The sequence below is a fragment of the Equus asinus genome, chromosome 1 (assembly GCF_041296235.1).
Source record: "Equus asinus isolate D_3611 breed Donkey chromosome 1, EquAss-T2T_v2, whole genome shotgun sequence".
NCBI lineage: Eukaryota > Metazoa > Chordata > Mammalia > Perissodactyla > Equidae > Equus > Equus asinus.
In genome coordinates, this window is record NC_091790.1 from 163,718,608 (window position 1) to 163,746,316 (window position 27,709).

Here is a 27,709-nt window from a genome sequence, read left to right on the forward strand (position 1 = left end):
GAGAGAGAAGATTACAGTTCTTTCTTTGGAATGTTTCTAATAATGATGAGACTGTTGATTTTTCTCTGAGTTAGAATATGTACACAGGGGTGATTTTCATCCAAGGTCTGAAACAACATTTGCCTTAGCAATTACCTGATTCTCATGCAAAGGTTAATGGGTAAAGAGAACATTCTCCTCAGAGTTCACAGAAACTCTTCCAGTCAGTTCTTCTATTACATTCTTTAATATCAAAATTCTTTCTTTATAGAATATTGCACAGAAGTATACAGCATTTCTAAAATTAAGTAAAATTATTTTAATGCAAATTTAGGTGTAATAGGCTTATATTTTCACCCCACAATTTTATTTATACAACAGAGGTGGAAGAGAATCAGACTATACTGTGTTTTCGGCACTTTTAAGGTTGAAAAAACTATTTAGCTTGCAGGAGATTCTAAAAATCTGTATCTTAGTTCCTCTACTCTAAAAAGAGAGAGTTTATTGACTGAGGATTCCTGGGGGAGAGTTAGGGGCTGGTGCGGCTGTGAACACTAAGAATAGGGCCTTCTTAGCTGTGTTTCATTGGAGTCAATGTCTAGACCGTGAACTAAGATCTACTAGTGATGAGGTTCAGCTTCTGGGGTTCTCCATCAGAGCTGCACGAGGGAGTCACCTGGGGGTTTTCAGATACCCTGGCCACCTCCAGACCAATTAAGTCAGAATCTCTGCAGGCTGTGTCCCCCAGCATCAGGGTTGTTTAAAATTCTTTAATTTGAAGGCAGAATTTCTTTATAATTTCCAGCTAATTAAGATCCACTTTAGATTTTGTTTGTCTGTCCTTAAAGAAATACGTTTAAATTTCTTGTGGGTTGAAACTATATCTTTTAATTCATTGTCTTTTCTAAGAGGATGTGGAAGTAGTGTATCTTCCTGGTTAATTACAGATGGTTCCTGGTGCCTACTTTACTGCCTTGCTCCTAGAAGGTACTCATCAAATATCTGTTGAATATACAAGTCATTGATTCTTCTCTCTCCTTTAACTCTCATGCTCAAATATTCAATCCGTTTCTGAATCATGTTGATGTAAGCTCTTAAACATATCTAAAATCCATTTCTTTGGTTGCATTAGCAACCATTGTTGCCTTGATATTGACCATCATACTGTCTTTGTGCTTCGACTTTCTCTCCCTCCTCCCCAAGGTGCATCCCTCTCCCACTATGGACACTAACTCTGCCTTTTCACCCCAGCTTCCACTGTGCAGCCAAAGAGACTTTTAAAATTATCTTCTTTAAATTTGTAATTTTGATTCACATTATTAATACTTACAGAATATAGAATTTTTTAATATGAAAATAAAGTCTACCATATTATTCCAGGAAGTCTCTCTCCATTTACACAGTGCATTTTGTTGGTTGCTTCACATATATTCTGCATTTTTAAAGTCTTATTTCATTGACTGGCTGGTATTGTGAATTGAATCTTTTTGTACAGTGTATTTCCAAAGCACTTATTGCTGGCATTTAGTAAAACTATTTTTACAGCTTATTTTTTTTGAAGTTTCTAATTATAGATAATCATATCATTTGCAAACAAGTATAATTTTGCCCTTTCCTTTTTTAAAATCTGTGTCTATTGTTTGTCTTCTTGTGTGTGTGTGTGTGTGTGTGTGTGTGTATATATATATATACATATATATATATCCTTTAGAGGATAATAATAGTGTTACTTAATGGTAGCAATGGTAGACATCCTTTGTTTTTGGACTTACTGAGGTGCCTTTAATACTTCATCATTAGGAATAATTTTGGCTCCACAAATTAAGATAGACATTTTTCATTGTGTTAAAGAAGCACTATTTTCTTTCAGTTTTACCATGTTTGTAAAATTTTAAAACCAGGAATAAATGTTTAATTTATTATGTATCATATTCCATCTGTCAACAAGAATACATAGTTATTCTTGTTTCATTTATTAACGTGAAAAATTATATCATTAATATCTTAATATCAAACCAACGTTGTATTCCTAAAACAAACACTACTTGGTTTGACATGTTATTCTTTTAATGTGCTGTTGGATTCTATTTAATTATATTTTATACAACATTTTTTGCTCTTATATTTGTAAGTAGGTCTGTAGTTCTCTTGTCTTGCTGTCTTTGTTATATTTTGGTAAGACTATGGTCCTCCCTCATATATATGCAACCACTCATGCCACGTAAAATTAATTGTAACTCCCTTACTAGGTAGTGCCGTTTCAGGACTTAATGGCTTTATAGCTGCTATTCTCCCTGCTATCCTTCCTTTCCTTGTTTGCCTTTCAAACTCATGCAAGACTAAGATCACTAGTGATTATTGGTCCCCCCTTCAATGCATTTTTCTCAGATATTCTGCCCACATTTCCAGCTTTATTGATCCTTCCCTCTTCTGCTGTCTGCCTGAACTTTCTTCATATCTTTATTGTAATATTGATCATATGTATTGAAATTATTTTTATATCTGTTTCTCTCACTCTATTTTATGTCTCTGAAGATGGAGATTTTGACTTCTCATCTTTATATCACCAGTTCTCAGCACAGTGCCTCTATGTAGTAGGTGCTTAGTAAAGGTTAGTTGGATGAATGAGTGGCTGAAGGAAACTCATACCTACATTTACCCTACCTTGCCACAGGGCTTCCTGGGAAGTACTGTGGGTTGCTCTCAGTATGCCATGGAAAAATCAGCACAAACAATCATAGTCATGTTTCTTTAAAATGGCTTGTCTATGGTCTTATGCAGGACCCCAAATTATGTACTTAAATTATTTGACCTGCTGTGTTATTTTAATGTGGCAGGGCATTATATTTAGACAGAAAGGTAGACACGATAGTGGAAACAGGTCCAGTCAGTCTTTTGTTTTGCTTTCATAAAAATGTGTCCCATCAATGAGAGTGGGAGCATTCTTTGTTCCATACATGTTTATTGAGCACCCTTTATAGGCTAGTGACTATGCTAGGTGCTTGGAATTCAGCAGGGAATTAGACAGACAAGGTCCTTCATGGAGCTTACATTCTAGTTGGGGAATGCGACCAAAAATAAACTAGTAATTAACTAAACAGAATAATTTCTGATCTGAGAGAGGGTGGCCGAGTGGGAGTAGGGGGTTATTTTAGATACTGGTGATCAGAGAAGAAATTTTTGAGGAGGAACATTTGGCTGCTATATGGGCAATGAAGAGTATGTTCTGCTAAGTATTATTATAAGAAGTGATTTCACAAAAATATTAATTGGCTGCTTTGTCCGGAAGAAGGCATATGATGATAGGTGTACTGTCATTGGAAAGATATGGGTGAAAAATTATAACTTTTCACTGTTGAGTCATAGTAAAATTCTTTTCAACCATTTACTTTTTCCTCTTTCTTCCCAACTCCTTCCCCAGTGCATGACTTTCATCCATTATCTTTGTATGGACTATTCACTTTTCTCACCTTTTACATTTCTTGTTTCAACCTTATAGCATCATTAACTGCCCCAATATTAATCAATCATGTTGTCAGATTTTTATACACCTGGAGAGAGATAAACAGTAGGCTATAGTTTTTTTTCCTAAGACAAATTGCATCCTATGATTGACTGAGCAACATTATTATGAGCAATTATAAAACAGTAGACAGCCCATAGGTACTTGCAAAGGTGGCAATGAAACAAAGAAACTTTTAAATTGATTTAGCAAAACACTTAGTTACTATTTTATGGTAGGCAAAACAATAATAAATGTTAAAGGAGGAATCTTCCTAGGACATTATGAAAAATAAACCTAGCATAAACTCATTGGTTGCGGTCAGCACTCATTTTTATGGTGTTTACACGAATGTTGGTAACAGAGAATGAGAGAACTTGGGCTGATGTTGGAACACATTGGTAGGGATGCGCAAGTCTGTCTGTAGCTATGGTGTTAACTTTGTCTTGCAAAGAGTCACGTTTTGTTTACTGGACAACAAGGAACACTCCTGGCTTAACTCCTGTCTCCCCTCTCCAACATCTGTTAAGCATTTTCAACTGGGTGCAGTGGTGTGCTGGAGCTGGCTTCTAGTGGCTCTCTAAGAGCCAATTGGTAGAAAATCTTCCCAACTGCATGTTCAGTGATCAGTGATGTCATGTTGGTAGCCTGAAAGCAGCTACAGTGGGAGAATTTAGACTACAGAAATTGGCATAGGCTACAAATTAGGGATTTTGTCTCTTCTCCCCAACCCTCTAATAGCCCGTTGCTAAACATTTACCACCACATCACTGCCTGGATATTACACCAGAACTCAGCCTGTGCAAATATAAACCCATTCTCTCATTCTCTCTCCTTCCATTCCTCCTTTCCACTATCAGCTCTGCCTCCTGCCTTCCTCTTATTTGTTGACAGACTTTAAATCCAGGCTCAAATCTTCAGAGGCATCTTTGACCCATGCTTTCCCTTTTGCCCTAACAGAAGATCCTTTCTCAGACTCTAGAGACAATGCCTTTTCCTATTTCATGTGCTTTACGTGGCCTCTCAATTTCTACTGGTGCTCCGCCAGATAAGTTCCTGGTTGTGTCCTTTTTCTCTCATAAGCCCTAGCTGGGTCATCTGCAATAGCTGCTTAATCCCTCATTTAATTCTCCATCTCTGCCTTCTTCAGCCCATCTAGCACACTAATACCGGCTTACTTTCCGGAGGTATGTTTTGTATTTTATCACTTTTTTGTTCATTTCTGTCGATGACTCCTCTGCTATCCAAATAAGGTTCATGCTTCACAGCTTGGCCTACAAAGCAGTCCATTATCTGAGCACATCTACCTTTCCAGTTGATTCCTATGGCTTCTGTTCCTTTTCTTGATGCTCCTGAATCCCCAAATGGCACACGTGGCATTTAAACAAAAGTATTTCTGAAATATTAGTTTTCTGAAAGCTCTTCCTTCCTCTTTGCCTGGGTAAAACTTACTCTTTCTTTCAAGGTATAACTCAAATGAAGTCTTCTTCTTGAAATCTTTGCCAACTTCTCACTCCCTATCCTCCACGCCAAAATAATCTTTCTGTCTCTCCTTGAACTCCCTTCGTAATACTGTACTACTTTTTACAGCACTCATCATTTCCCTTCTTTTATTACAATTTATTTTAGCATGTTGTGTAGTTTGGAGTAGGAACCCCATCTTTTTCATCTTTGCTCCCAACTTTGGGGGCAGCACAATGTCCTACTCCAGAGAGATTTGTCAAAAAAATAAATATAAGGGAAAGAAGGTTTACACTTAGGTTGAACATCCTTTAGCTGCTAAGTGTAAAGGAAATAAAAGCACAGGAGGTAAAAAATGATATGATAGGAATATTTCTGGAAGTCCCCCAAAAGTTAATTCTTAAGTAGAACATTTTCGTTTTTGTAACGTATTTGAGGAGCATGTCATATGGAAGCTGGAGTAGAATAGAATAATTCCACCATATAACAGAAGGTGGAATCTGAACAAATGGGTGGAAGTTACAGAACACATTTTTATTTAATATATAAGAAAACTTCCTGAGAGATAGAAGCCTTAATTGTCTATCACAGGAACGAGATTCCTAAAAAGCTACTGAGCTCTTATTACAGACACGATGCAGATGCATGACCATCGTCAGGAATGTTGTATAGGAAATTTCTGCAGGAAGTGGATGTTCACTAGGGTCTTTTAAGACTCTTGATTCTATGATTCTGTGACTGTTTATGAGTCATCCAGCCTATTGATAGGATTTTTGAGTACTCACTGTCCTAAACTAAGATGGGTGCCACAATGGTTGCTATTAAGACTTTTATGTAGAGTTGGGAGCATTAAAACATTTAGTAAGAAAGCATCTAAAAATCTCCCCATTCTCCCCACCCCCCCCCCCCAAAATGATTTCTAAACTTCAGGTCCTCTGATTTTGGGGAAAATGTTCAATCACTCATCTTAGATCATAAAATTAAGGTCTAGAAAACCACTCTCACATTATCTTTTTCTCCATAGGAGCTAAGGGCAAATTTCTCCAGCACTAAATTTCTACCTGATTAAAACTCTGGCTTAGTTTTGTTTCAGTTCATTTGCTATTGATCCCCAAGATCATGGACTGAGAGGGAGCAGAACTCTCATTCTCCAGAGGTGGTAATCTTGCCCTTGTCTAGGGTCCTTCCTCACCCGGAAATACCATGTGCAAATTTCATTCAATTCCACCCCCTTCTTTGTTACATATTTACATTGGGTCCTTGGTTTTCATCCAACTGCTGATCATCCAACTGTAGCCTTAATTTTCACATCTTCCCCTACTGAGCCTTGTATATGCATAGGGATTTTTATGGTTTTTTTTTCTTTCTGGAATTTACTAGCACCTGTAAGAAAAGAAAAGGGCAATCTTTCTCCTACGTTCTTGAGTCCACCCTCACTTATTTTCTTCATGACATAACCAATTACCTGACTCCTCCATCTCTTTAACTTCAACATATTCTCTTGGACTCCTTTTTACTTGGTGCAAACATGTTCAATTCTCTTTGATCCTAACACACACACACACACACACACTAGCTTCCCTTCAAACTACTTCTACTTCTTTCCTCTTATACTGCTAATCTACTAAAAGAATGATCTTCACTCAACACTTCACATACTTTCCACCTTCAATACAGGTCAAGATGATTTCTGTCCCCACCATTCCCATGAAACTATTCCTGCTAAGGCCACTGCTGACTTCCTAGTTGCCTACTCCAGTGGCCAGTTTTCAGATCTTATTCCTCTTGCCCGTTGGTAGTACTTAAACTCATGGGATGCTCACTTCTTGAAACTCTATCAGGCCATTTAACCATTGGATTCTCATTGTCATCTTAGTAATCACTTTATCTGGACTTGACTATATAAATATCTATAAATGATTCATTCAGATAAATAGATTTGAGCTTCTCCTCTCAACCAAGCACTGTACCAGGGTTGGTGAAAGATAGTGAGCTAGCCTGCCTGCCCTGGAGTGTAGTGGGGTAGATGGAGTGAGGGATCAATTACAGAAGGACACAGTTGCAGGCTGTGACAAGGGCCATTCAAGAATGCCATGAGAATGTTTAACAGCAACTTCATCTAGCTTGGGGATCTCAGAAGCCTTCCCTAAGAAAGCTATTGGCCTGCATTTTGAAGGAGGAATAGGTTTGAACCAGGAGAAGGGAATGGAAGAACATTCCAGTGGAAGGAATAGCATGTGCTATAGAAAGTGACCTGTCACAGGGGAGAGAGCATGGACATAGCTTCGCCACTTACTAACAGGGTGACATTAAAAAAAACTGCTACTCTTGGGGCTGTGAGTATCCTGGGGTCTTTAAGGTGATATCCTCCTCAGTTGCTTCTAGGAAACAAGCCTCACATTCCATCTCTCTGGGGCTTATACGAGGTTGCTCTCATCCAAGCAGAGGGTGGGAAGCTGGCAAGGAGGCGCTTGGCCCACTGTGTTTATGATTTGGATGTGGGAAATGTCTGCTCCCTGAAGTTCTTTTCTGTGATTTGAGAATGGCCACATGCCATCCCCCATTGATGGGGATGGGGTGGCCCTCTCCGGAAGGATAATTCTCCTTTTAGGTCTGATGGACTGAGTTTTCCCTGTACAGCCAAACTGCACAGAGTATGGAGTGCAACAACCCTTTCTTGTGCAGTGATTGGACGTGAATGCTGGTTTATTGTGGAGCCAGAATGCATGGCAGATGCTTGATGAAAGGTACCCAGCATCTGAAAAAATTCATCATGGCACCGCCTCCTCCAGGGCCGGCTGCCACTGCCGCCCTTTCATTAATGCACATAGTGGAGGTTTTGTGGGACCTGGCAGCCATCCACTGCCTAATGTGAAAAAGGCCTCTGGAAGGCTTAGCCCCTTTGAAGCAGTTGGGCTGGTGGTGGCTGCTGCGGGTGGCTGGGGTGTGGCCTCCAGATGCTGGATGCCTTCACTTTCACCGATTTCCTCACAGCCACTGGTGACCGTGTGCTCCCAATAACTGCCCTCTCACCAGGCAGCCGTGGGCCAGACAGGCAGACTGGTGCTGGCACTGCTGGGCCCCACAAGGCAAGATTTCACAGAGGACAGCCCCGGGCTAGAAGTCCCCGAGAATGGAGCTGAGGGGGGTGCCATCCTAGAATGGGAGAAAAGAGAAAGGAAGTGCCATTTATGCAGACCCCTCTCCCTCGGAACTTCAGCTGAGCAAAGGTGGGAGACCACGATTCCTAGCTTGCTTTGACCTCTTGGCCTTCATTTCCGTGTGGAGATGAATTTCTCTCTCTCCCTTGTAGGGATTGGCAGGGGTGGGAGTGGGAACTCCCCGTCTGTTTTCTGACTTACTTTTCATGAGAAAACTAGGAGAGATCATACACGGAAAACCAGCATAGAAAGGGGGAAGAACGTACCCAAAATGACACAGGGGGTCTTCACCTAGGCGTGGTAACCCTGCAGTGCTCTTTGCCTCACCATGCTGCCTCTCCCGGCTCCCTAAGAGCTTATTCTGTTTCAGCACCTGCGTGGGCACACTTGGTTCTCCCGGTGTCCAGAGATGAGCGGGGTGCCTCAGAAGCCTCATTTAGGAGGCTCTCCGTCTCCAGGGTGGCCCTGCATTTAGAGGAGCCCGGACGGAGTATCCTTAGCTGTGCGCTGCTTTGCCCAGGCTCGTCCAGCCACCCCCCGCCCCGCGCGGTGGGAGTCCCACGTGTGATGCAGCATCTCCTCTCCTTCTGCAGTCCCCACGGAGCCAGCCCGGGGCTTCACACACAGCAGACAGCTAGTGTTAAGTTAAATGAATCAATTTCAGAGATGGCGTTTATCTACGTCGGGGTAGAAATACGATGAGACAGGCTCACCACAGAGAAGAGATATGGAGATTTTCTGGGTAAAGAGCCCCCTCTCATTTCTGGAAGGTCTTTCCCAATGTGGATATCACCTAGTTTTATGGCCAGCTGAGCGCTGATCAAGTCCATATTTAGCCACCGAGTTATAGAATATGGGGACCAGACCGTAGAGACCCCGCCATCTTACTAATTAGGAAGCAAGCTTACCCAGGAAGATGGCTGAATATTAGGAACACGCCGGCACCTTCGGCCTCTGACTGTGTTACTGCCTCAGACACGGTAGACAATGTTTCTCTCCTGCTTAGGTGAAGGTCTGGTACTCTTTTGTGCTTGACATTCTTTGTAAAAACAAAACTACGTGAAGCTCAGTGCATTGCATAGATAAAATGAGCTTTCACCCCAAACGGAAAAGCTTAGGCATTATCCCCCTGATGCGCCACCGCACCCGCCCTCGGCCAGGGCTGCCTCAGGTCCGCTCCCCTCGGTGGTCAGCATGCGGACGCGCAGGGGTTTCGTCCAACCAGTCTTACAGTTATTTTACAGTGAGTGTGACAGTGATGAATTGAGCTTGTTTAAGAGAAAAGTGATTGATTTTCTGACAAGCAGCCATTTTTATGTTCTCTTTTATCAGCCAGCTTCCCCCAAAAAGTGAAGAATAAGAAGTAAATGCTGGAATAAGAATTAAGGTTACTTGGCGCTCTAACTCTCCGCCACTAGAGGGGGGTAGTGACCAGGCTTCCCTCTCCCTGGCTGGCTCCTGCGAAGTCTTCGCTCAAACTGAGAGAATAAGAAGTTATCACTCAAAGAGGGACAACTCAGCAAATGTCTGTTAATCATGGCCAGCTTTTCCCTCCGTGGAGCCAGTGTTTCATCCTGGAGCGAAGATCGCTCATCTTTGCCAAGAGGAGTATTTCTAACCGTGTTAGTGGTTATAGAGTCTCTGGTTTTGGCAACCTTTAAAGTCACAGCCCCTGGGCATGGGGCAAATAGCAGAATGATGCACACACCTTCCCTAACCCTAAGGCACGAGAACACTTAGCTATGGGCATGGGGATCATATTCTTCACCTATGATCTGGTATATGGCCTTATCAAGGAAGAAAATATTTTAGGTTCCAGAACATGCATGATGGTGGTTTGGTTTCTGCTGAAAGCAAATGTGAGCGACTCCTATTAAAATTGGCAGCTGTGGAAAATCATAAGCATTGCTACACCGTAAAGGAGCTCTCTGTGTCTGCAGATGCCTCCATTATTTCACAAAAACCATGCCTAGCTTTAGAAGGATGTCTGAGGCTACTGACCATTTCTGGAACTCTTATGTCACACTAGCTTCTGGTATTTGCCTCCTCGGGACTGTTGTAAGGATTAAAGCAATTGATATTTTTCAGGACCTGGAGAGTGTCTAAATTGGGTAAAAATGTAGAGACCCTAGATTTTAAATTGGAACTGTGTGTAAGTAGGCAATGTATACACAACAGGAACAGATTGTAGGCAATCACAGCAGGAGTTCACTGTGAATAATGATGAGAATGGTTTGTTGCGTTTTTCCCTGTTATTTTGGTAGTTGGACTTTTATTCTCGTCAAGGCAGGAAGAGAGTGGTTACAGAGGGAAGGACAATGAAAACCCGGGAGGGTGAGAGGAGCTCGGGAAGATAATTGAAGAGCTGTTGCAGGCACGGGTGCACCCACTGATTCCGTGTGGCTCCAGGTGTCACACCTGAGTAAGGTCGCAGGTTATGAGGATTTGGATCCCAAGAAGGAAGAAACATCTTAACAATAGACCTGCCAGGCTGCTCTGCAGGGGAACGAGGTCTTCAGGAACAGGCTGTGTGACTGTCTTTTGGGGGCTTTTTTGTTTTGGTTTGTTTTTTAGTTTCGGAGGTTGGACGACATGACCATCAAATCTAAGATCTGGTGATCTGGAAACTCTGTGCCTTTACTCAGGCTCCTCCGTTTCCTTGGGATTTCCTTTTTCTCGTGCTCTAAACAAGCAAATTCCACGAATGCTTCAAGACCCAGCTCCCCTGTCTCTCCTCCTCTGTGGAGACTTCTGGATACCCTTGCCCAGCCCCCCTGTACCCCCGGTGGAATTAGTCCTCAGTATCCCATTGCATTGGCTTCCAAAAATAGCCCGTAATAGCCTTGTGCCATTTGGAGTTTGGTTTTTAGTATCTGCACAATCTCCCCTTCTAGGTGGGTCCATCTCTATGCCTCTCCCTTAGTGGCTGGAACAAACAGGGTTCAGTGAATTCATTCTTCGCTGTTAAGAATGGGCTGCAGGTCTAATCTGTTTGTGTCTGTGTGTGGGGGGCAGGTATTTGGTGAGGCTGGGCTGCAGATAAGTTCAGGATCCACAACCAGAGAAACAGCTGGGCTCCCACATTCTCCTGCTTTGTCTCATTAGAGAGAGTTCATGAAATGGACAAGCTCATCCAGAAACACTTGGCCTTGCTGTGCTGTCCTGGCAACCCCAGGCAGCCATAGAACCAATATTTAAGCCAATATTTGATATCGAATATTCTCACCAATGTTTAAGCCACAGTGGCGTCAAACTGTGGCTGGCCCGGGAAGGACCTGGAGGGAGCAGCAGGGCCTCCCCTCTGCCGGTTTGCCCTCCCCTCTTATCAACAACTCAATAAAGCAACCTCCTGTTTCACATTACCCCATCTTTTGGCCCTGCTTTTTATGTTAGAGTGCCGTTTATTGTGAATGTATGAGGGTGCCCATACAGTTTTGAGGAGAAGAGCACAGGTACAGTGACATAACTGAGTTATGGGTAAAATTATTTTCTTAGGTATAATGTGACATGGATATACCTTCCTACTGTGCCTACCACTTATAATTACTTCTCTGCAACTCAGGTTAGGGAGGTCAGGGCAGAATTTCAAGGATTAAAGTATAAGTAAATTTTTTCATCATCTCTTAGTAATTAAACACACTTCTGTCCATCCAGACAGGACTCTGTCTCCTGTAACCTCTCCCTTCCCCTTTGCCCAGTGATGCCAGGCAGCAACAGGCCTGAGATACCTTCACTGGCTTCTGTGAATTTCTCAGATCCAGGGAGCAAGGAAAACCAGATAGCCCCAATGTGGTTTTCTTGTCATCTTCCAGCCCCATTCTGTTGTTTCTCTCAGGAAAGCCGACCTCTAGGTTGAACAGTATAATTCAGCCAAAGACCCTTCCTGGTGGCAGAGGGGAAAGCCAGAACTCTGACTCTGGCTTCCAGATGGGGCTGGCTGCTGTCATTCCTGCCTGGCCCTTCTGTTCTCCCAGAAGCAGTGTGGAGAGTTCCCGATGGTTAATATATCTGTCTTTCAAAACTGTGTCTGGGTATTAAAGGCATGAGCACTTGCCTCTCTCTGACGGGTGGCCCTTGGGCCAGAAAAAGCAGAGGGAAAATCACTTGGTATGCTGTTGCTAGGAAGCGGAGAGATGTTTGATGTTTTGATTTTAGCAGTATTGGAGGCTTGCCTTTTTAATAACACAAACAGCTATAGGTTATTCTTACAATATTGAATATGTGCTTTTCTGAAAATGTGTCATTAAAGCAGAATTCTCTCATCAAATCTTTTTTTGCGCCATTCATTATATTAAAAAAAAAATCCCCTGGGATCCAAGAGAGGAGTGTAAGAAGTTCAAAATGAAAATGATAGCAGAAAGCTTCTTGTAGAAGCAGCTTGGTTGAGATGTTGCTGTGCCAGCAGCCACCACAGCCTTGGCCACATTAGGCAGTGGCCAGGGAGTAGGGGAAAGGACGGAATTCATGCTCTCCAGATATCAGTGTCCAACTGATATCTGACCCTGTGGAAGCTGGGTGAAGCTTATCAGGCCATTCTCATCCACTTTTTTGATGAGTCACCAAATATTTACTGAGTTGCATGTTCAAGGCACTGTGCTTGGCTGGATGAGCAAGATACAGTCCTCTCCCTCAAATAGGGAAAGAGGTACTTAGGATTCAAAGGGGTCTGTGCAAAAATAAAGGTGTGGAGGGGACAGGACCCAACAGGAAGAGCTAACTTTTCTTGGCCCAGTCGGGGAGAACCATGGAGGAATTTAAAGAGTCTTAAAGGATGGACATGAGATTTTTCCAGTGGAAAAGACAAGAAAGCATGTTCAAGGCAGGAATAGCAAGGTGGAAGGAAGTCTGAGGGTTAATGAGACATTCCCTACGACAGGGTAAGAGAATGAATGAGGAAGAGAGGGATGATCTAGATTGCTAGTGACCTTGAATTTTTTGCCAAGAAGTTTGCAGTTTCTCTAGGTGCCCAGTTAAAAAGCAGGAGTAAACTTGGTCTTAATCTCTCTACACCTGTGAATCTCTCTGGGGAGGACAGGAATGGTTTCCCAGCATAGACGGAGCTGTAGTCTTGGTACCACCATCCAGCATGACTTTCTGTGATGATGGAACTGATATGAATCAGCGCTGTCCAATATGGTGGCCATTGAACACTTGAAATTTGGCTGGTGTGACTGAGGAACAGAAGTTTAAATTTTATTTAATTGTAATTAACTTACATTTCCATTTAAGTAGCTCTATGTGGCTAGTGGCTACTGTCTTAGAGCTTTGCAGGAGGCAGTGGTTGTAACTTGATGGGGGGAAAAAAGATGTTGAGGGCTCCCCTGCAGATAAATTGTGGTAAGTTAGATTTCAGGAAGGGGACTGACCACAGGTCAGTTCTGAGACCAATGCTGTGCTTAGTTCTATGAGGAAAGCCTATCAGAGAGTCTTACTGAAACACGCCATGCATACATAAAGCTATTAGAGAAGGGAGGCAGTTAGTGTGTGACAAAAGTGCTGCCACGCATGGCACCAGCTCACTGGGACCCTGCAGTAGAGCTTGGCATCCTCTTTCCATACCACTGCACTGCCCAGCTGTGTGAAACCCCCGGAACAAAAGTCGTGTCTGCACGTCTCTGCTGTCAGCAAAGATGCTAGAAGCAGGGTGGATAAATCAGGAAATCATTTCTAAACATATTCATTAAAAAGCTCCTGTGATGGAAAGTATGCTTGAAAGGGATTGCACAGGCAGGTACTCTTTACCTCTAGAACTTTCCTGGAAGAGCCCAATTGTAATGCAGCCTGTGTTTTTCCGTTGGAGCAATGGAGTGGCTGTGTTTCTTAACCAAGAACTCAACATCGAACAGAACATAACTGTGACAGAATAATGCCATGGAAGCAGAGAAACCAGAGCCATAAATCTCAGTAACTACTAAAGTGATAAAATTCTGCTACTTATTCTATAAAATGAATATAAATGTACAATATTGGTGCATACTGATTAAGGAAAGTACAACAATCTTCCATTAACATATAAAAGTTCAACTCCACTGTGTCATAAATTAGATTTTCCTCATACTGAATTATTAAGTGTGGTAAACATGAATTGAATATTTGAATAACAATAGTTTTGCCCCTCCCTGAAATTTGAAGTACATTTGAGGATGCTTTTATCTTTCTCTTAATGAATTCCTTTGTAACCATCAGAAGCATGCATAATTATTCCACCATCCATTCCATCCATCCAGATGTCAAGTTCACAGCGTCAGCAGGCCAATGAAGTGGAAGTGTAAGGACAACATAAAGTGAATCGAATCAAAGCCTATGTCAGGAGGCCTCTGATCCACGGATTGGAAAGATTTTAGCTGAAGAAATATTAAGTTCCTAAGACCTACAAATGGATACTCTGATTTTCTCCCATTGTTTATTCTTTATTTTCTCACTCTAGTTCTTAAATTCTGATTTAAATATTAATATGCCCCATGTTATTCTTTATGTTGTTTTAAAAATACACCATGATTTTATCGTTTTAGAAAAGTGATAGGTGTTCATTGTAGAAAATACAGATAAGAAAATGAAAAGAGCCACAGTCCATGCTCAGAGTTGACTGTTGTGAACATTTGGTCATATCTGTTTTCAGTTATTTTTGTGTTCTGTGTGTGACCACACAATACTGAAACAGTTTTGCTCTTTTTTAAAAAATATATTTCAAAATGTATTTCCAAAACATCATTGTAATGTCTGTAGAATATTTCATTGTAGAAGTCACCTAAATTTATCTAAATAGGCCCCTACTCTAGGCAATTTAGATTATTTCCTCTTTTTTTTTTTCATTTTAAATAGCATTGTGATGAAAGCCCCTGTATATGAAGTCTTTGTCCACACGCGTTACTATTTCCTTAGGTGTGGAATTTCTCTATCAAAAAATAAGAACCTTTTTTAGGGCTATTTATACATATTGCCAAATCACTCTCTAGAGAGATCTTCCAATGTAGTTTTTATGAATATGAGTGTTGAGATCAGAAAGACCCAAGTTATAGTCCTGGTTCTGCAGGTCTGGATCTGTCATCAGCCATGTGACCTTGGGAAAATTGTTAACATCTGCAAGCTTCAGCTTCCCTGTCTGTTAAGTGGGCTAGTAATAAGACCTGCCTTGTACCCCGTTGCCATGTGGAGCAAATGAGGTAATCCTTGTCAAAGCTGAGGAGAGCAAAGTGCTGGATGTAAGAGCTAACAATTCCTCACTTCTGCCAGCAGAGTATGGACCATCTATTTCTCCATTCTCTCCCAAACCCTGGGCACGATTTTGTATAAAAATCATCAACTTGACAAGTGAAAAAAGACATCCTGTAGTTTTAACTTCATGACAAAACACATCTTTCAAGGCTTTAAATATATGTGAAATATTCTAAGCGAAGGGCTGGCTTTCACAGACGTCTTTGCCCCAAATGTTGCTCTTCATGAGTGCCAAGTAATAGAATAAGCTCAAATCTTCCTTAGTTTTAGAGGATAGTTGTAGTATTGATTGTGTCTGAGGGCACAGAGTGGTCTGTTGGCGGGGTGGAGCATATGTACGTAGCAATCGTTAAACATGTACTCAAAATATTTTCTCTCAATAGTCTCAATGAATTGGATTTAGTTGTCCATAACTTATTTTAAATTGTCTAAATAGCTTCATAAGACAACCAGTAGCAATAAAAAGAAAAGAAGGAAAACATTCACCAATGATCCTTTCACCCAAATAAATTAAATTTTGTTTGTTTACTGTCCACACAATTTTACAGAATTACATAGACATTCTTTCAAATCAGAGGATGCATTTCCTCATGTTGAGACCAGCTCTTTTCCATGCAAGTACCATCATTTTACCAGGCCTACTAGGTGCCATTCCATCCATGTCACGTCAGTGGGAGCTGTGTAAAGGGAAAGAGACCTGCACCCCATAGGCCAGGAAACGTGGTGGGCCCTGAAAGTGTGCTGGGAAGGTGAAGTAGAAGTGGATTAGAGAGTAGAACCTGGGGCAGCCGAAAATATTCCTGTGAAGTCTGAGCGTTAATGTGATGGGTGAGGGTTAGTCTGAAATGAAAATTGAGATAACAAAGGAAATGGTGTTGAGGAGGGTTTCTTCGCAGACATTTAGAGGCCATTTTAAGGACAGGCTTTATTTGGCTTTTCTTGAAAGCCCAGAGGCTCCACATGAATTTAAAGACACAGCACTGCATGTCTAGTACCAGAAGGGGTTTTGCTAGTGAATGTGATTTCACAGGATTTCTGTAATGCACGTGGGAAAAGATATTAACATACTGATTATTGCAGAGAGGAGAGAGATCAGTTTTTTTATTCTGATTATTGGGTCTTCTGTATCAGTCATCAAATAATCTCTCGCTTGATGAAATGGACGAGGCTCTTTAGGTTTCAGGTCTGTTTCTCTTTTGACCCTGTTAGTTCATATTTCCCAAGGCTGTGCCCTTGAATGTTCAGCTGTCATAACTTTGCAGGTACACGATGAGTTTATTGATCCTTTACTGTGGTTTCTGCCGTTTAATTCTTGCTCAGAGCAGGTGATTCATCAGCTTCTGCACAGAGCTAGCTAGTTCCTCTCTATAGTCAGGTGTGTACATGTGTCCCGCACCAAGAGAACATGTGGACATGTTAACATTGGGTGACCATGTCCTGATCACTTTTCAAGATCATCTGTGCTACTTTTAATCTTGAATATTACGTTTTCTGCTTTCAGCCTTGAATTACATTCTGTCAGGAAGAGGTTTTACTGAACAAGGATATGACAAAAACAAGGGTAGTTTAATTTTATTAATCTTGGGAGCCTCGTGCACAATGTTAAGTCAAAATTGTTAGGCAGTAAACTTGCTGGAAAATGAAAATGAGGACTATGGTATGTATGACAGAAAGAACACTAATTTCAGGAGATGTAATTTAACTCATTCTTTTGCCACTTGTTAATGTGACTTTGGGCCCACCCATTCATTTGTAAAATGACCTCTTCATTTATGTCCTATTTAGCACCCAGTGACAGACTGCATGTGAAAGCACTTTGTCAACTGGAACGTATAGACCAGTATGAGGTCATTTATTATGGCTTTGAGGTCAACACGTTTCAAAATTTGTTAGTTTGCATTTAAACACATCTCAGCTCTCTTTACGTTCTCGTCCATGCTTTCCATATTTAAAGTTAAGCTATGGGGACCTTGGTTCAGTCCTATATCTTTCAGTCTAATTAGGGGTCTGAAAGATTTGCCTTATTTGCAATTTGTCACCCCACATTCTCAAGAATGGGGTTCAATATTCCTCAAAAGACTAATATTCTAAGATATTGCAAAAGTGAATCCTAGTTGTGTCTTCAGAAAGCCATGGAATTTTATGCTTTCATTTAGTTGGTCACTATTTTGGTTATATAGTAATAGAATCTATTATTCTTATTTCAGAGCTTTCCCAAAATAGTAGCACCTTGAATGGTGGCTCTATTCTATGAACTGCCTTTCCGACATGGTAACCACTGGGCGCATGTGGCTATTTACACTTAAATTAACTAAAATTAAACTAAATCAAAATTGGATTCCTCAGTTGCACTAGATACATTTCAAGTGCTCAGTAGACAGATATGGGTAGTGCTTTGACAGTAGAGATTACAGAACATTTCTATCATTGCACAAAGTTCTGTTGGACAGTCCTGCTCTCGAAGAAAGGGAACCTAATGTCACATTGTTAAGAGGTATCCAGCATAGGTTTCATGCAGAAGATTTATACTATTTTTAGGTTTTCTACCTAAAATAACAACGTTTAATGGCCAATCAAGGTTGCCCATCCACCCACCCACCCACCCCTTTCTTCAAGTCACATTTAGGGTGTTTGATAGTTTGATATTTTTAAATGTTCATTTCTTTCTCTTGGGTCCCTAGGTCCTGCGTGACAGACATGTGTGAATGTCCAGTCCATAAAAACTGTTACTGTGAGTCATTCCTGGCATATACCCGGGCCTGCCAGAGAGAGGGCATCACTGTCCATTGGGAGCCTCAGCAGAACTGTGCAGGTGAGAAGTTCCTGGTGGCTCCATCCATCAGAAGTTGACTACAATGCCCAAGATGGCAATGGAAGATGCTTGCTGACGTGAATGGCCGCATCCCTCTTTGGCCAAAGGGAAATCCCATCAGTGGCCCAACTGGATTACAACTTGATAAAACACAGGGGTTTTCCACTGGGTAGGGTAGAAAGCCCTTAAGAGAAATGTTTTGTGACAAGCACAGTTGAACAATTTAAGGATTTCCACTGTTGCAAAATCCTTCCAACCTCAAGCTACCAGCTGGATGTACTTAGCACATGGACAGTTGCAGCTGTGGCTTAGGTTATGTGTGGAGCAAAGGAGATTTAGGACAATTACAGTCATTTAAGGTCTTCAGGATAAGCGTGATTTTTTTTTGAGAGAGATTGTTTAACAAACCCAAGCAGAATGTTCTTTTCCTTCTGAGAGATAGATTTCTGTAATTGTTGTTATAGATCTTTGATCTAGGCAAGTTAATTAGCTTATTTGATATCTGTAAAAGGGACTTCTTTGTTCATCTAAGAAATATTTCTTACAAAGTGACTAAGTACTGGGCATTGTGCTGAGCACTGTGGGCACTTTGGTGACTATAGGAGATGGGACCCCATCACTGAGGTGCTGGGAGTCCAGTGGGAGAAGCCGACAAAAACGCTAACGCTACAATAAATACTTGCTAAGTATGGTAAGTGTGATGACGGGAACAAATAGGGCAGAGTGACAGAAAACAAATGGAGAGAGAGTGAGTGGTTACTTAGATGGTGAAGAAGGAAGGCTTCTCTGTGGAGGTGATATTTCAACCGAGCCCTGAAGGATTGAAGGGAGTCAGGACAAGCATACTGTGCAGAAGCAACATTTGAGGGTCATAAGGTAGGAATAGAATAGCATGTTCTCAAACTGGAAGGGAGCCAGCATGGCTTGAGCACAGTGGGCAAGGGAAAGAGGGGCACAAGATGAGGGTGGAGCAGGAGCAGAAGTTGGATCATGCTGGGTTCTGCAGATCTTGGGAGGAGTCTAGCTTTTATTCCAAGAGGAGTGGAAGCCACTAATGGGCTGTAAGCAAGCCTCTTTCTGCTTTTCACAGATCACCCTGGCTACTGTGTAGAGACTAGATTGGATGGGGCAAGATTGAAAGAGACCAAGCAGGAGGCTGTTGCAGTAGTTGTGGTGACAAAATGATGGGGGCATGGATTAAGATGATTGCAGTGTATGGGAAGAGAAGAGAGAATCTAGATATATTTTGGAATTTTACAATAATATCTATTATGCAGAGTTATAAGCATTACTGATATATATATATGAAACATCTAAAAGAGTGTCCAACTCACAGAAGATGCTCAGTTAATATTAGCTGCTGCTGCTGCTATTTAGATCCGAAGATGAGATGACTCAATATTTGTCACCTACTTCAAATGTTGGCAAACGTTTTTCTGTAAAGGGCCGGATTTGCCTGGAAGGAAGAGACTGGGGTTTGCAACATTCTGCACTAATCCTAATAAACTTAGCTCTGCTATTAGAAAAGAAGGCAGTTCCTGTCATTGCTAACTCTAGAATGTCTATATTAGTGGAGGACGGGAGCAGTCAGCTGGTTGGAAGAGGGGTCAAGAAGAAATGCCTTGGAGCTCTGTTTTCAGTGCATGGACACCGTGTTCACTTAGAACAGTGAGTCTCCATCTGGCTCCACATTGGAGTTGCTCCAGAAGTTTAAAAAATAAACAACAACGCTGTGCCTGGTCACATGCCCAGATATCCTGCTTTAATTGACCTTATGTATCTTTTAAAACCTCTCATTCTGACCTGCAGCCAGAGTTGAAACCACTGAGGTAATTTGCATGCTTATTTGGGTGGCTTTGGGGGAGTAGGATGACAGGTATTTGGGGGCTACTAAAGCTTCCTCAAGCCACCCCTTCACACAGTCACTAGTCTGTGTCCTTGAAAAGCACCAAAGCCCTTTTCTCTCCTTCTAACTTCCATTTTGGATTTGCTCTCTCCTCTGCAAACCCAAGTCCAATCTTTATACCTGAGTTCACTTTGCACAGCAAGAATGCCTCTCTGTCACTGCTGTCCTTCCCAGAGTGATAAAAATATGTCACATTCAGGTGCAGTTGAGGCTCCTGAAGAGTGAGACCAAATGGTTTACCTCTCACCTCATGCGTTAGTGTGGGGTAGGATAGTCAGGCGTGTTTATGAGGCACTGGGTCCTTCCAGCATATCTTGAATACTCCCAGCTCCCTTTCTCTATTTTGAGGCTTCCTTCTCTTGAATCTACCAGAAACAAATAAAATATTTGGAGTCAAGCCCCAACCATCCATCCTGGTATGATGCAGGACTCAGTAGAATTTCGTTGATTTTATTAGCTATAGTGGTGATGTGGTAAGGATCATCTTAGATACAGAATATGTGAAGGCTTTCTTCTAGGCACAGAGCTATATTTAGCACCATTTCAGTGTACACACTGTATTTGAGGACTACACGTTTCACCCCAGCATCCTGATTTCAGGGACTGAATCTCAGGAGCTAAAATTACTTTTCTAATGGAAAAGGAATATGGCCCCTGAAAGGTCCATTTACCGCTTAAAATTAGTGGGGCCATCTGAGCGAAGTATCACTGTCAATGTGTGGTTACAGGGGAACCGTTTACACACACACACAGACACACACACACAGACACACTAGGAACTTGCACAGATTGACAGTTGGTACATGAGAAATAAATTTACAGAGATATGCAACATCTCTCAGTACATTGATTTCTGATTCATCTGGAATATTGAAGTCTAAAAGAATACTCTTTACTTGTTTTTAGCTCCCATATTTTTTGACTTATGACAGCACTTAAGGCCACTTAATAGAAAGAAGAGAAAATTTCCAAAGTAAAAAGCTTAGAAGTTGAACAATAAGCAGCCAGCCAGGCAAGAAACTCTGAATGAACAAGTGACGTTTCCAAGTCTAGCCTGGATTTTAACACTATCATGACTACCGGCATGAAATATACGCCTACTACCTGTGGCAAGAAGGACTAATGGAACTCTAGTTCAGCACATGAATTACTAAATAGAATACAATATGCAAAGAGCTATCATGAAGGCCTATAAAAGTTTAATAATGACCATTTATATTAATATTTACTATTTTCTGAGCATCTCCTTTGCTCCAAGGACTACATTAGTACTTTATATTACATTTTGTCCTATTTAATCCTCATTATAATCTATATGGTAACATTCTGTTACCCACATTCTACTGATAAGGACATTGAAGCTTAGAATATTTAAGTAATTTGCTAAAAGTCACACAGATAGAAAGCAAGGATGCTGGGAATCAACTCACGTCAATTTGTGTTATAGCCCCTGTTCTTAATCATTATGAGACTACAGACAAGCAAGAGCAATGTAAAAAAAATATATTTAAATGTGAATATATATTTGTATATTTATATAAGCATTGACTAATTTATCCAAATAATTGTTATGTTGATTTTTTTTCAATTTCTATTTATTTGTTCCTTATCATTGATAGTTGTTACTTGGTACCGTGTGACTCTCTTGCTCCTGCATCTTACTTTGTCATCCTTAACAGACTTTCTGCCACCTCCCTGTAGCTGACACTAATTGTACTGTGCTTTCAGTAATGCATTTTATGAGTGGAAAGGTGTAGAGATGTCCACAGTGGTGAACGTCTTTCCACAGCACGTCAGATAGTCTGCAGGGTTCTGTGAGCAGTTTCCTCCTTGTTTTACTTTACCAACTCCAGTTGATTCTAGCTCTTTTGCTGCAGCAACTCTGCCCTCATTATACACACTGAGCTTTTCCTTGGCTGACTGGAGGCCTCCTTTAAAAGCTTAGGAGATAAAGTGGATACTATGACCTTCAGCACCAGAAGGGGGACATGGATCCTTCCTTCCCTGAGGGAGCCCTGGCAGCTAGTTGCTGCCCACACCCCCGCCTTTGCTCTTGCTGCTCTCTCTGCCTGGGAAACTCTTGCTGCCATTGTCTGTCTGACAGTTTCTATACACCTTTTAAGACCTAAGTGGGATCTATTCTCTGAAGTCTTCCTCGATTGCTATCCCACCCTCAACATTGAGTTGATGTCTCTCTCTTACTCCTCCGCTGTACTTTGCTCTCATTGTCTAATATGAGGCATCTTGCATTTTATTTATAATCTGTTTATATGTTACCTTCCCCTAGTTGGTTGTTAGGCCCAGACTCCTGTGACTGGAGGTCATAGATGATATCTGATTCACATTTGACTCCCTGGCCTAGAGAATGCCTGCCGCGTAGTGGATACTCAGTGGAAGTTTCTTGATTTAATTTGAATTGAAATGGAGATGATATTTGTATGATGAAAAAATATCCTTTTTTTTCCAAGTAGTTCTTCATTTCCTACGTTCTACTTTCTACCTGTAGATTGTGAGGAAAATATCCGTGTTCAGTAGTCAAAGGTAAAATGTCACAGAAGAGCAGTAAGCAGTTAAGTGGTAGAGCTAGAAGAAAGAATTGAGAAGTCAGAGAGAGGAAAAGACGTGAGAGAGTTCATGTCTATAAGAGAATGAGGGAAAAGGAAAAAACACTGGTGGAAAGAGGAAATTCTGCTGAGTTTTCATACTAGCATGGATCTTTGCAAGATTTGAAGGGGAGCAAAGTATCTGGAGGGTAAAATGAGTTGAAAGAGGCATTTGGGAAGCAGCAGAGTGGAAAATGAACTCAAGGCCAGCCAAATGTAATCCACTCTGGGAAATGGAATGATGGATTGGACATCATTAAGATTAAATCATCATCCAACAGCCGTAAGCATTTATTAAGCTGCTCCTCTGTGCTGGGCCCTGTGCCAGAATGTTGGGTTATGGAAGAAAAAGGTTCTGCCCTCAAGAGCCAAGACCTCAGCAGTCCACTCTTATCTACCAGGGGTGCCTGGCATGACCCCTGGAACTTCTTAAATCCACAGTTATGCAGGCCTCACTGCAAACTCAGAGCAAAAATCTGTAGGGAATGGGGCTGAGGAATATATCTCTTTTAAAAGATCTAGGGGATTTTTAAGAGCATCTCAGATTAAGAACTACAGCTGTACTGTACTTGGGAGATTAAAAGAAATAAACAAATAACTATAATGTGAAAAGTGCTGTGAGATGCAGAGAGGGAACGGTATTCTGGGGAGATCCAGGAAGCTACCTGAAGGAGGCGACATTTGAATTAAGACGTGGAAAATGACGAGATTGGGAAGAGAATCAGACCTGACGATAACATATTTCAGAGCTCTCTGACTGGAAATTAGAGAGAAAACTGTAGTAACTGATGAAGAGAGAGAGACAGAGAAGACAATACAGTACCAGAGAAAGAATCTTGGGAGCAGGCAAAGAAGCCCAAGGGAGAGAAGCTGTTCTCAAGGTTTTAGCAGAAGAACTTGGAGAGTTCAGCTTTGTAAGATAAAATGGACAAAAAGACCAAACATTTTCTGCAGAGGTCATGGGAGAATGAGGATTGCCAGTATGTCAGTGGATATGGTCATTGCTGAAAATTTTGGTTGGACCTGCTTCAGTAAAGTAGTAGGTGAGAAAGACAGGTCACCAATGTTGACTAGTTGCAGAGGAATAGGATAAAAGGACCGTAAACTCTTCTATGAAGTTTGGAGGTAAAAGGAAGAAGAAACTAACTCTGATAGATTAGGGAATTTTTCAAAAAGATTTTTTGTTAAAGATTAGTGTTGATCTGAAAATGTTTCTAATATTTAGAGGATGGAGCCAATAGAAAGGGAGAAGATTAATGTGCAATGAGAAGGAGAAATAACAGAGCAAGTTCCAGGAGGAGATGGATCAGAAAACAGGAATGGCAGATCAAGGAAGGGTGCAAATGAGGAGCAGAGGCAGTAGGGAGATGAGCCCAGGGTGCTTACTAAATTCATCAGTAAGAGAGGCAGGTGCTCTGGGACTAAGGAAGATGATGGGAAACGTAGGAGCTTCCATTGTGCACCAACTTCCACTTTGGAAATATTAGCTGCCCTCTCATTTTCTAAAAAGGCATGAGTCTCTGCGGTGACTAAAGCATGAATGTGAGGGTTGTTTATAGGACAAGTTCTCAGTCCTGATTGTACATTAAAATCACCTATGCTGGGAGGTATTTTTTTAAGAAGAATTACTGTTAACCTGGCCCCACTTTCAGAGGTTCTAATTTAATTGGCCTGGAGCAGGAGTCCAGGCATCAAGAAGCTCCCCAGATGATCCTAATTTCCAGCTTTGCACACTATTGGGCCACAGAAACATAACACATGGAGACAATTATTGTGCGTGAGTATTGTATTCATCTAGGATATTTCCAAATAATTACGCAGGTACAATGTATACGGTATTCTGTTAGTCACTGAAAAGATGAAAACAAGAACTTTGAAGGGATCAGTGAAAAGTTGAAAAAGATTATCAGAAAAGCATATGCCGAGAGACTTAAAGTTATGTTGATCCTTCCACTCTCTTGTCCATATATCTATGCATTCAATCACCCCACTATCCTCTGAGTACCTACTGCGTGTTGAACACTACACTCCTGCTGAAAATAAAGAAAGAAAACAGCCTTTATCTCTAGGAGCCCAGACCGAGTTGCAGAGAGAGAGAGCACAAGGAAGTGGACGATTATAATTTCAGGTTGTAAATGCAGGGACAGAGGTAGGCAGCGGGTGCTCTGAGTATACAGTCAAGGGATATCTTATCCAGACAAGAGAGGTGGGAAGAAAATTTTGGGAACTGAGTCTAAAAGAGAGGGAGATGGGGTGAATGGTAGTGACATTCACCAAGCTAGATAATGGCACTAGATCAAGGCCGAGGATAGGTCTTCAGGATTGCCTTGACTACAGGAGATTCCTGGGAGTGTAAGGAATAGACTTGGATTATTAAAAGCTAAAACAACTTCATAAAGTCGTATTGTGGAGGTAATGTTAGAGAATGTAGCCTTAAAGAGTAATGGTAATTTTTCACTTAGCCACTGTATCAGTTAGGATCCAGGCAGAAAACAAATGGCACACTCAAATTGACTAAGGTAAGTTTAATAGATGGACTACTTTAAAAGGGATAAGAAGGGTGTAGGGAAATAAGGAAAAGTCCAGTGCCCTGGAAATTAAATGTTTTTACTCACAATACTCTGACACCCAATATGTGGGATTTTGCTCACACCAACCAATTCTCCAACTTTCTGGAGACCAACTGGAAATTCAATTCAATTCTGACACTACCCAGAGTTAACATCAGACTCCACAGGTTTAAGGGCTCAGTCCCACAGATGCCCTCACTTCAGACACCGGTTGCAAGTATTGGGTCCCTCGGTTACCCTCACTTCTGTCCAAGCTGGCTATGAAGTTGGGGGAGAGAGGTGTCCTCATAATCCTCCTTCCCTTTCAGGCTTGATAATTTGCTAGAATGGCTCACAGAACTCTGGAACACACTTTACTTATTATTACTGGTTTATCATAAAGCACGAAGGAACAGCCAGATGAAGAGGTACATAGAGCAAGGTCTGGAAGTGTCCCAAGCACAGGAACTTCTGTCCCCCTGGAGTGAGGACACCACCCTCCCAGCACCTCAATGTGTTCACAAGCTCTGAAGCTTTCCAAACCCAGTCATTAGTCACTTAGGGGTTGTTATGGAGGTTTTATCATGTAGGCACGATTGATTAAGTCATTGGTCTATGGTGATTAACTCAGTATCCAGCCTGTCTCCCCTTCCTGGAGATCAGGGGGTGGGGCTGAAAGTTTCAAACCTCTAATCATGCCTTGGTCTTTCTGGTGCCCAGCCCCCATCCTGAAGCTATCTAGGGAGCCCTAGCCACCAGTCATGGCATTAGCATACAAAGGACACATGACTCTGGAGACTCCAAGGACTTTAGGAGCTGTGTGCCAGGAACAAAGACTAAATATTTATTTTTTATTGTGTCCTACTTTGGCTCATAACAGAGGCTGTTCCCACCCCTGGGCCTAAAGGGGCAAGGGGGAGGTTGGATGTCAGAACTCTGTAGGGAAAGAAGGCTATTTGATAGGAGCAGTGACTTTTGCTTGAGAAATGCAGTGGGCCACAGTGACCTCAGAAGGAGATAGCTAGGGGACCAAATACCCAGACCTCACTCATCCTTTTTTCCAATCTCCTTCTGGTGTTCACCATTCAAAGGGAAGCTCATTGATGTCATCCCTAGAGATCAACATGGAGCACACAGCACAGGATATAAAGCCCAGTAAAGAAGGGGAGAGAGTGGATCTAGAGGGACAAACAGAAAATGTTCAGTCTATTCTCTGTTGTAATTAGATCTGTTTCATAGCTCATTCATTTACTGAGCAAGTATTCCTTGCTAGCTTCCATACCTAATGCCTTGAGGTGCCAGACCATGTACTAGGGGCTAGAAATGTAGTGGTAGACAAGAGGAAAACCCTGCCCTCAGGAAGCCTACATTCTAGTGTGGGAAGACAGAGAGTAAATATGGTACAAATGGTAAAAATGATAGTGATATGTGTAAAGAAGAAAAAATAGGGAAAAAGGGTAGAGAATGTGGGGATGCTATTTTGGATCCTTTGGATCTTTGAGAAGGCACCTCGAAAAGGTGAGGGAGTGAGCCAAGCATAGGAATCAATAAGATTACATTTGATGTTTCAGTATAATTGATGGGAAATTAGCTACCAGCAACTCATCCCTCAGTTGGTATATCAGACAGATGGCCATGTAATTTATCTTTACCCACAGAGCATCCTGTACAGTGGCTTTGTTCAAAATAGGTGGTTAGTCACAGTTAATAGTTTAGTTAACAATTGGGACAGGGATAAATATGTCAGTGCTTAATACAAAATTAGAATTAATATAGAAAAATGAAAATTGTAGAGCCAAATATTATAAGTTGATTCCATGCAGATGTTTCTCAAAATTCTATGTTTCATACAGCTCAGTTTTCTAATAACGTGTAAGAACTTGTGAGAGATAATTGGTGACTCTCTGGATGGGACACCTCTTTTCTCATTGTTTTTAACTAGTGTAATGAGTATTTGACGAGCCTTCATAGAATTTACTTTTACAGTTCTTATTAACTTACTGTTTGTTAGATATCGTCAAACATGAATATTCTGTGGTAACTCTGAATATCTAACTTGAAAGCCTCAAAGTCAGACCCATATGGTTGAAAACCAGTTCAATTTTTCAATTTTACAATGACAGAATTCTTCCCCAGGTATTATTCTGTAAACTGCATAAACAACAATAGAGGCATTTAAACTGATAATCTTCCATTGTTATTAATTGTGCTTGGGGCAACTTCAAATGCAGGTTGGATCGTTATTGTTGTTCTTGGAGAGTCCCTCTTCCAAATTCCTACATATGTCCACGTTCCTACTCATGGGAATGGGGGTGGCCTCTTTGATTGTCGCTGGAAATAACTCAGACCGGAAAGTCTGTGTGAATAAAACTTCCAGAATGTTTGCAGTATTTTTTCTGACAAATCTATTCATGAATGTTCAGAAACTCTCAGAATATTGTCAAAATCATTTTAGCTCTAAGTTAACAAAGATAGTAAATTGGCCATGATTTGGCTGTATCATCGTTTTTATATTCTCTGG

General features: G+C 41.4%; 1 protein-coding gene across 8 annotated transcripts in view; it reads left to right on the top strand.

Moving 5' to 3' along the window:
- BMPER (BMP binding endothelial regulator) overlaps nt 1-27,709 on the top strand; it is a 236,397-nt gene that overhangs the window by 204,469 nt on the left and 4,219 nt on the right. For all 8 annotated transcript variants that reach the window (XM_070511687.1, XM_070511719.1, XM_070511712.1 and 5 more), the window contains one exon: nt 18,000-18,130. In XM_070511687.1, the coding sequence (XP_070367788.1) occupies nt 18,000-18,130 (131 nt within the window). The remainder of the gene's footprint in view (nt 1-17,999; nt 18,131-27,709) is intronic.